Here is a 13,158-nt window from a genome sequence, read left to right as displayed (position 1 = left end):
AATTGTACTTGCTTAAAAAGTTTTGTTTTTTGACTCAATTTATCCCACCTGTAAGGTTTTCCAGCCTAAGAATTAAGAGAGTTTTGGTGTATTTACTTTGACAATCGTTAGGTAAGAGCGTAATATTATTTCACCCAAATATGTAGATTTTTAGGACTTATCCCAATAAAATAATTCTTCATATATTTTTAAAAAAATGTAATTACTTTGACAGTCTTTTGGTAAGAGTATATTATTTTACCAAAGTTATATGTAATATTGTAATATGTTGATATTTTTTTATTTTCAAATTACATATAAATATTTTGCAATTTAAGTTTCGATTTAAAAATTAAATCATTTCGGTGGTATGGAAGAGGAAACATTTTTCTCATTGACGAGATTTATTTTGGGGTGAGGGGTGTTTAATGGTTCAGAATGTCTTTCTATTATATATCTACCCATTGATCTAATATCTACCTATTAAATGTAACTGTTAGTATCACTCAAACTGGGCGAAGCCCAACGAAGTGCCGCCCGCAGGGCCTAGCAGCAAAAACCCGCGGAGCGGGTTTTTAACTGCTAGTATGAATTTAATACAATAGTGCAGAAAATGTTGTGTTCTAAGTTAATCTTAAATCGGGAAATGGTGGAAACGCGTAGGCCTTATTATTTTCATATGACTGAATAGATTTGTAAGTAGGTAATGTCGCATTAAACGAAAATAACATAAGTCTTCGAGACTGGCGTCGCCGACACGTCTAAAAAATAACCTCCATACAGACATTTATTTAAACTTCAATACTATTTTTTTATAATAGTTATAATCATCCAAGAATCAAAATAATAAACTGATACAGTTAAGGTTTATTGCATATCTGCTTTTTGAAGCAAGCAATCTCCTTCAAGTTAAATATGTAGACAGAGTTTTGTGCCCTATGCAATTTCTGAGAAGTATTATACATAACATTAGTGCGAGAAGCAGCATCATTAAATGAAGCATTCACATTCATACATCGTCTTATACAACATGTCATACTCTTTTGTGATGATGTTTAGAAGCCACCTCCGAAGGCAAATAAATTATCAATTCGCTATCAAAAACATGCTACATACGATTTGAAATTGTGACTATTGAATAAAATCAAAATAAAAATTAGATAGTAGAAATGTGCAAAAATCGAGCTATCCTTTGGGGGAAAGAATAGACAAAAACCTTCAAAAAACTAACAGTAAATAAATAATATAATTATAATATACGTTGCAGCCTGATTAATGGCTTTCATAATGTGGTGAAATAAAATACAGGGTGACTGTTACTTGATGCGAATTATTAAAGGGTTCAATTTTATGAGACACAGAGAAAAAAAGTTTATGGGGGACAAAGGACCAATTTATTCTAAATTGGTTTAATAACAATAATATTATTTTTAATTTTAAATAAGCTTCCGAAAATACAACGTGGAATGGTTCAATATCCGCATAATCAAAATTTAAACTGCTTAAGCTATGTTTGGTGACAACATCTGAATAGATAGGTACTTCCCAATCTTCCTGTAAAAGCTTTTATTTACCCGATTTGGGATATGTAGTTAAGTTTTTTAGACAGCCAGCAATTTGCGCGCCATTGTAAAAAGCACTAGTAATTCGTAGCCAGATTTTATTTTCGATTACCGAATGGTGATACTAGAATGCGAGTTGCCTGCATTCTGCCAGCTTCATATATTGACAAATCACCGAAAGTCACGCCGGCTCATGATAATACTAATATGAATTTCTATGTTACTAACCAATAAATAGGTAAAAACAAAACACTTTCAAAAATATACATTGTAACTAGTCAGACTGTCCTAAAACGGGAAACTTTCCTAGTTGGACAGTCAAAAGCTTCCTTGCATAAAATGTAATGAATATTATTAAAAAAATACTGATTATTGGCTTCGTCCGAGATTCTACACTATTTTTTCTTATTCAACGATTATTATTATTGAATAGTGAAATAAATATTTAAAAACTCGTTAGATCATGACAGAAATGAAATAGCGCACTGAAAATATTAATGTTGTTCATAAATAAACCAGATATTAAAATTTCAGAGCTGTTAATGACATAATTTAGATTTTATACTTGAGGGTATTCCATCACTTTGTGTTGGGTGGACTATGCAGATCTTCATTTCTACATAAAAGTTTACTAATGCATTCTTCTTGGCAGTAGAAATGAAGGTCTTTAGAGTCCCCCCAACAATAACAACCCTGAGAGGTGCCTTGTTATTTTCTTTACTTTTTACGTTTATCTCACTAAATATTGCTTCTATCTACTTTTTTTATATACAGGAGGCCCTGAGGAAAATGATTTCCTTTAGGGCCTATGTCATCTCTGGGGTGCTGTGTGGAGTGCATGTATGTTTTTCTGTAAAATAAAACATATCACACTTGAAGGTGACCGAAGGAACTAAATACCTTGGACACATAATCACCAGTAATCTGATGGACGATGATGATATCGATAGACAAAGACGAGCTCTCAGCGTTAAAGCAAACATGCTCAGTAGAAGATTTCGCCTTTGCAGTACCGCAGTAAAAAGGACGCTCTTCCTTCCCTTCTGCGCAACGTTGTACACGTGCAAACTATGGGCAAACTACAAAAAGAGTAGTATAGAAAGACTACGGATCCAATACAACAACGCCTTCCGCACAATGTTTTGTCTCCCCAGATACTGCAGCGTTTCCCGTATGTTCATGGAAGGGCGAGTTCCCGGATATGCAGCCCTTATTAGATCCAGGGTGGCAGGAATGAAGGAAAGGATAAGAAGCTCTGGAAATATCCTCACTATGGAAGCCCGCCTCACTCCATCCTCCAGCATTGACGCACACTGGAGAAAAATACTAGCGCCTAATATAGTCACGACTCCCTAAAGGCTTCAACTTTCTATTATTCTATTATTTTATCATTTTATTCTATTTAATTTCTATTTATTCTGTTTTCTTTTCTTTGTTTTTCTGTTCTATTTTTTTGTTTTTGATTATATATTTTGTTGTATCTCTATATGGAATGTGTGGGACTGCACTAACCTCCCCACATACCGGAATAAACACCTTATTATTATTATTATGAATTTTAAAAAACGATTTTTTTCAAACAACCGGACTCACTCAATATAGTACATCATGTACTAGTCACCCTGTATTTGAGTACAGAACCCAACCCTCGGAGAAGGTATATAAATAAATAATGTATGATCATGATAGCAGGTTGTAGTTTGGAGGCCCCACCTTATTAATGCTAAAGCTGCAATCCATTAGGGAAATTATTGGGTGCGGCAGGAAAGCTTGCCGTAATGTTAACTGTATGTATTCTCAGGCAGCCATTACTTTTAGCACACACTGTATCGTAAATTATTTTAACTATGGAAACGTATGAATGAAATATGAAATTTTTGTTGATAGAAACATGAGGCCAAAAAATATCTATATAATTTCTTTTGCGGTTAAAATAACCCCGTCGTCCCACTGGTTTGGTATCGGTACTGAATCGATAAAAACTGGAGAGATTACGCAGAAATCCCACAGTGGTTGCACTACAAACCGTAGTTAACTTAAGTTTTCGGCGCAGGTTCTCCTGTTTTTGTCGAATCGGTACCTATACCAACCCAGTGGGACGATGAGCTTGGAGGTATACGCAGCCAGTAAAGGCAAGTTATCCAAAGAAGCGAGGCTAGCAATTCACAATGGAATGCTGATACCAACCCTGATGTATGGCAGTGAGGCGTGGTACTGGCAAAAGAAAGAATAAAATAATAATAACTACACAATTTGTGTAGAGCCTTTGATTCCTGATGCATACGCGTGCTAAAACCATGTTTGACCATTAGATAAATGGTTTAGACATGTGTAGTAGATGAACGGAGAAAAGAGTGTAAGGACAATATATTTATTTATTTTACTATGATAGGGCTCACAGATTACGCTATACGCATCATGGTTTGGCGTATTTCAGCATATCGCTCAACATTCAATCCCAATTGGATGGCCAAGCCACGAGGATATAGCGCGCTTATAATGTAGTCTGTCACAGGCTTGGTTCGTATTGACATAATTATATTTCATAAAGTTTTCCCAACTGGAATTTCCCGTGCTGGGGAATACATTTTCTGTATTTTATTTTATTCAATTCACATTATGACTAATACACTTATACACTAGTTAGAATGTGTGATACAAATTTTTTTTGTCTTAATTCTTAACATTTTAATAAAAAAAACGAAGCGAAAGTAAATAATAGACGACCGGGGAAGACATGGCATGACAAAAAGAATCAAATACTTGAGTTGAATTATGTCAAGAGTGAGAGTAACAGAAGCGTACAAATGTATTATTGTGAATGAAGCGGAAAATAAAAATGCTATTTAATTTATGTACCAGCGTGCTAGAACAAATTATTGATTGATAAAACAATTATCTTAGAATATTCAAAGGGCAGAAGTTCAAAGTGAGAGGCCATAAATAAATAATGATGGAAAATTTATTTACTGTACAACGATTCCATTAGAACCGATGACAATAATCTACCAAGCAGATTCATCAATAGTGGCCCTGTAAGATATCTAGTACGCCTAATGGTCGAATTCGGTAGCCAACTCTGGACTGGAACCCTTAAACTCCCGATTATCCTGCTTGACGTTAGTAGAATGATGCGCAAGCCGATCAAATAAGAAGTACGTTTGTCAGATACTGGGCTGAAGTTGGTTTGTCTGATTAACAAGCCAACATTCATTGTCCAACAGAACGATTCCAAGAACTTCCATAAAGATGAAAAGTAGTGTTGCTAAGTCCGTATCATGGGTTTTACAACGGAAACTGCTCTAAAGAACTAATGATAGATACTAATAGCCTGCTTGTACTCAGTTAAAGTCAATACTGCAAATGAACCATCCTCAGTACATAAGCAAGCAAGAGCGCATATATCCCTAGATAGTTTTTTGTCCGTCCTGAACATTTTGCAGATGGTTCTTCTGCAGTATTTGACTTACACTGATGGTATACCTATTTAAGATAACAAATCATGTACTTACATTGATTTTCAATTCTTTTGAATAATCCGTTTGTTCATTTCTAGATACAGAAGTACAAGTTTTCCTGGAATCTCTGGATGAATCGGAGCTGTGCTTTCCATTTACAGAACCACCTCTTAAAGACTCCTACAAGAAAATGTTATTTTAGTTAATTAATTTTTATTAGGTTGGATGAGATGAAGAAGTGGATGGGATGAAGAAATGGATGGGATGAAGAAGTGGATGGGATGAAGAAGTGGATGGGATGAAGAAGTGGATGTGATGAAGAAGTGGATGTGATGAAGAAGTGGATGGGATGAAGAACTAGATGGGATGAAGAAATGGATGGGATGAAGAAGTGGATGAGATGAAGAAGTGGATGTGATGAAGAAGTGGATGTGATAATATTTTCTTTTTATTAAACTACTTGAAAATATTCGACCTTACAAAAATGGCTCTGAAGATGTTGCAACATTGCTATTTACAAAATGATGTCCATGTTAATATTTTTTTATACTGCAGAGGGAATTGATACTGCAAACTGACTTTTGAAACTTTAATTCTTAATCAAAATAGCACTGTGCTACAGAGCTCATTATTATATTCTATCTGTAACAAATATTGAATTGTACACAAATATTGTAGAAACAACAATTGTAAACAAATCTGAATGTAAACAACAATGTATGTATTAGTCTATTATGTCTTTTATTGAATCAATCAGTGTTTGTACTCAATTTGATTGATTAATGTTTAAATAAGTGCTGTGTCATGCTAGATTTACTATAATCGGGTGAAAACACACACAAATGTGAAGAAAAATGTTATAAAACGTACTTTAGATGAGAAGATTCAGGTTATTTCTTTAAAAAACATGTTATTATGTTGGTAATTTCACTAATAAGTTTGGCACATTTTCCAACACACAGAAGATACTTATGTTTTACTGGAGTATTTTCCAACAATGTGATAATATGAAAAGCAGACAATGAATTGTTATTCTTTCGCACACGCACAACTTTTTATGAACGCTGTTTACATAAATATTAGCTTTCGTTGCTGGAAAGCGCGAAAACAGTGTGTATAATCGATATGTTGCCAAGGTTGCCGAAATAATCGATAATTAAAGGCATGGCAGCCCGATTCAACAGGTTGAGAATGATGTCATTTGATAATTTAAAATAGACACTTCAAATCATGTATTAATTACTAAAACTAACAAGTTCAAAGTGGATAAATAGTTTTTAAGCCTACCGTTTCTTCACGGACTGGCGATGTAAACTGAACTGCTGATAAAGTCCTCTTCTCCTTATCCAATTCATATCGTTTTAATTCGATAAACTTCTTAACGTCGTCAGCGGATAACATTTTGAATAAAATATTGTGGAGATTGAATAATATCAGAAATTAAACGAAAAAATATTTGAATTCGGCGGAAGGCAACAACACAAAACCACAACCGTTTTCGATCCCGTCAAAACATCCCTGAAGCTAGTTACGGATGGATGACTTTTCTCCTATATGAATGTTCAGTGCGAAGTTTACTGGCCAGGTTGAATTATTGCCCTATAAGTAAGAACTACTATTTAAACGGGGTCAGTTGTTTTATTTTTTTTAATTATACACAAAAAATAGGAGATTATACTAATTTTGATCAAATTCGTTAATTTTTATTTAAATTAAATGATCTCTTATTTAATATTTTATAAAATAATATCATGAAAATGAAATGTTACCTTGTATTTTATATATGTGAATTATAAGGTAATATGTTTCCCCTCACATTTACAAACAAGGTCCAATCCCAAATAAAATAATTTATCTAACAGCCTGGTAATTTTTATAAACATATATTATTTTATAAAGCACGTCACGAATTCTAGGATTAAATATTATTTCTCACTGTAAAATGTATGTTTAGGTGTTAGTTCATTTGTATTGACAAATACACTTAGGTACCTACTTCTCGAAGTTCTTGGTTATTGTTTGTTTAATTTTAAAATCTTACAATTTTTTTTGCGTTCTGCTATACAAGAAAGTGACCGATTTTATCGCCGTGAGTGGTTAATTTATGGTATGGCCCAACCGGAGTATAATAATTGCAAGGGTTCTGTTTCAACAAGGACAATGCTTGTAGTGACCCATAACAAAGATACAAATAAATTTTGGTAATTTGAAATGCATTTCGAAATCATTGTAAAAATATTTTATGTCTATAGGATAAACATGTGCGATTCTGACAAAATTTAACATCACAACTGCCATTCTACAAATAAGTCAACACTCCTCACACACCAACACTAAACCAGTTTTTAATTCCGATATACCTACACCAGCCAAACACGATCACAAAATCAAATACACTTATCGTCATCTACTTACACGACTAAATTCGAAATTACTCCTTACTTACATATAAGCAATACAACGCATTACCTAGCAACGTAAAACGTACAGCAACGAACAAAAAAACAGTGACAAAAGCTCTTAAAAGCTATTTCCTCAGCAGTTTCATAAATCAGTGACACATTGGAACTCTCTAACTTCTGTGTTTATTTATTTTAATTTATTTATGAAATATTCTCCATTTAACTGTGTTAAGTCTCTCTAGTCTGTTTTAAAATCTATGTAGGTATACCGTTCATTGAACTCCCTTTTAAATTAATTTTGTCATGTAAAATAGGTTCCTTTTATTTTATTAATGTTGTCTTTCCCGAAATGAGTTTTTTTTAAACTCACTGGGAATAAAATATTGTAAATATTGTTGTTATTATTTATAATGTACTGTCACTAAATAAATGGTTATGTCATGTTTTTTTGAAATGTTAGTTTTAAGCTGAAATAACTGCACATAATTTTGATTGTATACATAAAAAAATGGATAATATTTGCTGCTGTGAAAAAATTGATTTTGCAAACGAATATACTTACCTTGGCATAATCGTAGACAATAACTTTAAATGGGACAAAAGTGTGATCAAAATTTGTAACCAGTTCCGATGTTTGGCGAGTAATTTTTATAAATTAAAATTTGTATTGCCTCGATGTACTCTCAAACTTATATATCATTCTATGGTCGAATCAATACTTAGATATGGAATTCGAACTTGGGGACACTCGAGTAATATTAATATTAAATACATTCAAAATCTACAAACTGCTATAATTAAAAAAATTGTTAAACCTAGCATTTACAAACAAAGAAACAACTTAAAATTACTGTATGGCTCTGAGGGCCTACTCCCAATTAAAGGGCTTCTCTGGTTTATTATAATTATGGATAATGCGGGAGAAAATGCGTACAAAAAGCCATTGGTGCATAGTCACAAAACAAGATTTACTGAAAAAAAAGGCCTTAAAATTCCACTAATATCAAATAAGTATGGTAGCAGAACACTTGACTATTTGATACCTGTGATTTATAACAAATTTAACGAAAACTTTAACTTGAAAAATAATGAGGAACCCTGCCCTAAACTGACAAAAAATTGGTTAATAAATGAACAAAACGTTTATCTATCCTAAACATTATATTTGGTATTAATATTTAAACTTAAGCTAATGTGTATTATATTTTAACATTAAATGGTAGAACCTACAGACAAGCTGATTGTCACAGCTTTGTGGGACTACCCATATCTTATATTGTATTAAATGTAATTATATTAAATTTAATAAATAAAATAAAAAAAGCAATAATTTGGTTTTATACTCCAATGGTGTTTCCAAATAGCGTGTTTGTAAAATGCAGGATATTTCTTCTTGTCCAAATATGTTTTGTAAAACTCTTCCAAACCAAGCTAACTATATCGACCAGAAATGTCGCTAACCCACTCATTGTTTTCAAATTCTGGGATACTTTTTGACTTGCTTGCGAAAAATGATTGTGTTTCTGACTTCAAATCAAACACTCTTTTCAACATTTTGGCACGGGTCAGCCATTTTACTTCTGCATAAAATGTAACATGTCATTATCTGTGAATCCAAAGACTTGAGAAACTCTTGGAACTCACGGTGAAGGGGTTGATCCTTCGACTTAATACAGTTCACTGTTTTGATGACCACCTTCATGGCATGATCCATTTTAAGGTACTTGGAACATAAATTCTCCTGATGAATAATGCAAAGAAAATTTTGCATCGAAATTTTTCCAAATTTGCAGGCCTCATTTTCAATCAATTTGACTAAGCCTTCGCGTTTCCCAATCATTCCCGAAGCACCATCTGTTGTTAAACCACGATAGGTTGTTGAGTTGTTACAAAAACGATTCAATGTCGATGTAACATATATCCTAACAAATCTCGTGAGCAAGCAGGGTCCAGTTCCGCTAATTGTTATATTTTGTTTAAATAGACATCAACACCCTTGATAAAAATCTGTTAGGTCTGTGCTTTCATCCAATGCTAGAGCATAAAATATGAACTTGGATGCTCGATTTTTCAGATTATCTTTAATATGTTTTTCAATGTCGTCGACAAGCCTAGTAATAGTTTTTAAGACGAATTTACCATAGAAGAAATTGTCACGATAGTTGAATCAATCTACTGAGATACTTCCCTGTAAGAGATATTGTTGGAATGTTCTTTTGGTGGTTTTATGTACACTAAAAGAAAAAAATGTGTGCATATTCTCCGCGGGCCACAAGTAGCCGCGGGTTGGCCACCCTTGTTATAGATTAAGGGAAATGAGACCCTAAATCTGAGTTCTGTGATCGTGTAAGATCAGATAGTAGTCTTGTAAGAACTGATAGATATAGAAGTACAAGTACCTAAAGGCTTAAGGAAATCAGACTCTTTTGCTTAATGTATTTTATTATAAAAGAAAGTGTTTTTCTGCCTTCCATTGGGTGTTCTCGTACCACGAGAGTAGAAGCACATACCTTTCTGTATTATTTATTCATTTTTGTTTTTATTTTTCACTCACTAGGTATTCCTGTTCCGAGGCGGACTGTAGTTTGTTGTATTTGTGTTGATCATGATTTCCTCATCTTCTAATTTGTTGGTTCCCACAAAATATAAAATAAATTAAGCAAAAAGTATTTATGTTTGTTGTCTGTAGGTTGCGTTGGGGTTACTTCATAAATTTAATGATTTCCTCATCTTCATTTTTAGTTAGCCATAATATGATGTATTTTTCAAACTTTTCTATATCCATGGTTTTTTTAATTTCAATAGGAAGGGCATTATATAATTTTATAGCATGGAAATAGTGGTATTTCTGGCCGAAAGATGTATTTTATTTTGGAATGTTTAGTACTAATAATTTCTTATACTTATAATTTTTAAGTTATTTTTTATACATTATACGTTTATTCACTTTATACTTACGATGTGAAGTATTAAAATAAAATAAAATAGTAACTAAAACTTACAACAAATACCTGTAAAATGCACAAAACGTGCAAGTTTAACTGAAGAGGCTAACAAGATTTACTAATATTTACATTTATTTTATTTTTATGGGGATACAAATATAGGCATGGAATGAAAAAAGGCTAAAAATTTAATTATACATTGTATATACAGGGTGTATCGGCACGTACCCGACAAACTTTAACCAGCTATTCCTTAGCATATTTGGAGTAAAAAATCTTATGTGCACTTTGCTGTCCGTTAACGTTTTTTTTAATAAAAAAAATATTATTCATATGTTCACCACATGTCACCACTGTTTTATCCTTTGTCAAAGTTTGAAAACCGATCTGGCAAATATTTTATTCGAATTCCGTTGAATAATGCACGTGTGTACCTATATTGGCGCAAACTTACAATCACAACGAAATGGCACGGCACCATTCGTCTCATTTTTAACTATTATTATTTAGTGTGTGCGAAAGAGCGAAGACGCTTTTTGACATACTTGCTTATAACAGCTGTTGAACACGAAACACAATGCCAATGACAGTGATGTAGTGTGGAAATTTTATTTTTTTTTGTTTTTAATTGAAAAAAAAATGTTACCGGACAGCAAAGTGCCCATAACATTTTTTACTCCAAATGTGCTAAGGAATAGCTGGTTAAAGTTTGTCGGGTTAGTGCCGATACACCCTGTATATGTATACAAATATGCTCTATCCAGTTTCACAATATAATATGGTATACTTGCTCTTCAAAAGGTGGACCGTATTTTTTGTTTGTTGACAAATTATTTTTACGTATTTTTTGTTTGTTGATATTCTTTTCTCATTGACGCTTTTAAGGCGATCCACTAGTCAAAAATTATTTCGATATTGGGAGCGGCCTGGCGTTTTATGAGGGATTATAAAATATTCGAAAAGACTGGACGAGAATTAACAACCAATAAAAAGAATTCCTCCGTCAAACCTGTTAAGGCGAAGCTTAATGCTAAATCACTATTTAGATCAATCTTTATAACGAATTGGTGTACATTATGAATACCAAAAAATATACTTTAGATAAATTGAAGGTTATACTATCGCTACGCTCGAGTAGAATACAAATAATAAAATAAATTACTCAATAAAAAATATAAATGTAAACTACTAAAAAAAAACATTTTTTCAATAGAAATGTACGAACGCGTAAAGGACACAATTTTTAAAAAATACTGTATTATAGCTAAGTTTTTTTGTGACAGTTTCACTTGATTAACTTTTTTCCTTTCTTATAAAATTATTTACAAAATAAATAAAAACCAGTTTTTGGCTTGAAATCGAACGTTTCTAGAACGTTTATCAAGCGATTTTAATGCCTATTACCTACAATATAAGGTATACCAAGAATTTACACATTTTTTGCTTGTAGCTTCCTCTTAACGCCCGGTTGCGCCCATAACCGCACACTGGTAAAATTTGACTAAAATTATCAAAATAAACTGTACAACTCGGACATCGAAAATATTTCGTAGAATGCGTAACTGCCATTTATCGAATTTTACAGTAGGCAAAAAAAACTGTAATAATTTTGTTTAATTTAACAGATATTTTATTTTTATTTTTATGTAAGATACTTAAAATATATAAATATCTTAGGTACTTTACATAAGAGTGCCTCTGTCTATACTGTTTAAAGACGGGGTAGCTGTATTGCCGAAGGGATTTGAACAAAACGATCATCTTTTCAAACCAAAAACACATGATTTTATGTGATTTTGCATTAATTAGCATAGTATCGCATCGCATTCGCATTGCATGGTCATTTAATATTAGTATTTTTAGGTGGTCCCAATTATAACATGCTAAAACACAGAATTTTTCCATAATCTTTTTTCTGATTGCCATATCTTGTGATAAACACTAAATAATGAAAAATATTAATTTGAAGGTTATTTAAATTTATTAGTATTTTTCGGTAGTCCCAATCAAGTAAATTATAACACAGCATTTTCCGTAATCTTTTTCTGAATGCTATTTCTCGTTTATTATTTTTGTGTTTAATTCTTAGAACTCCATTTAATTTTTTTAAAACTTAAATTAAATATAATATATTAAGTATTATAATTAAGTTCTGCAAGTATTTTTTGGTTTTTGTTATTGTTACAGCTGTTTCGGCTTTCAAGGCCATTTTCAAACCTAAACAATATGTATAACACGTTTGAATAAATTAATAGCAGCCACATCATTATTAAACAATTAAGATAACATTAGTGTGGGGAAAACAGACTTCAAAATAACCCACAGAATATGAAATCTACTGTCACAATTATTTTATCAGTAAATAGGTTTAACCGGTAATAAATCATCTTGGACATCATAAAATTTAAATTGGGAGGGGGTAAAATAGATTTATATAAATAAGTCGTCTAAACGTGGTTATAACCACAGTTTGAAAATGGCCTTGAAAGCCGAAACAGCTGTAACAATAACAAAAACCAAAGAATACTTGCAAAAAATAATTATAATGTTATTAAATTTGATTGAATTAATTTTAAAATAAACTATTTCTTGTAATAAACACTCAGGACGGGTAGCTTCGGAGAATTTGAACAATTCATCAAATTTCAACGTTCATTTTCGGCTTCTGTGAAAGTCATAATCAAGTTCTGTTATTATATATCATTATAAGCTAGTTAGTTGACAGAACTGAAATAAAAAAAGAGCTTGAAAAAAATTTCACAGAACTTGAAAATGAACGTTGAAATTTGATGAATTGTTCAAATTCTCCTAA

At 32.2% G+C, this 13,158-nt stretch overlaps 1 protein-coding gene across 1 annotated transcript in view; it reads right to left on the bottom strand.

The window, feature by feature from the left end:
* LOC149411861 (uncharacterized) overlaps window positions 1–6,497 on the bottom strand; it is a 62,169-nt gene extending 55,672 nt beyond the window's left edge. The window contains exons 1-2 of the mRNA XM_089646499.1: window positions 6,287–6,497; window positions 5,054–5,179 (exon numbers count right to left, since the gene is read on the bottom strand). Of these exons, the coding sequence (XP_089502625.1) occupies window positions 5,054–5,179; window positions 6,287–6,400 (240 nt within the window). The 5' untranslated portion in view covers window positions 6,401–6,497. The remainder of the gene's footprint in view (window positions 1–5,053; window positions 5,180–6,286) is intronic.
* Window positions 6,498–13,158: the final 6,661 nt, after the last annotated feature.

Source organism: Hesperophylax consimilis, chromosome 24, assembly GCF_061612785.1.
Source record: "Hesperophylax consimilis isolate HC1 chromosome 24, BYU_Hcon_1.0, whole genome shotgun sequence".
In the NCBI taxonomy this organism is placed as follows: domain Eukaryota; kingdom Metazoa; phylum Arthropoda; class Insecta; order Trichoptera; family Limnephilidae; genus Hesperophylax; species Hesperophylax consimilis.
The sequence above is the reverse complement of the archived record's forward strand: the minus strand, read 5'-3'. Positions and strand labels throughout refer to the sequence as shown.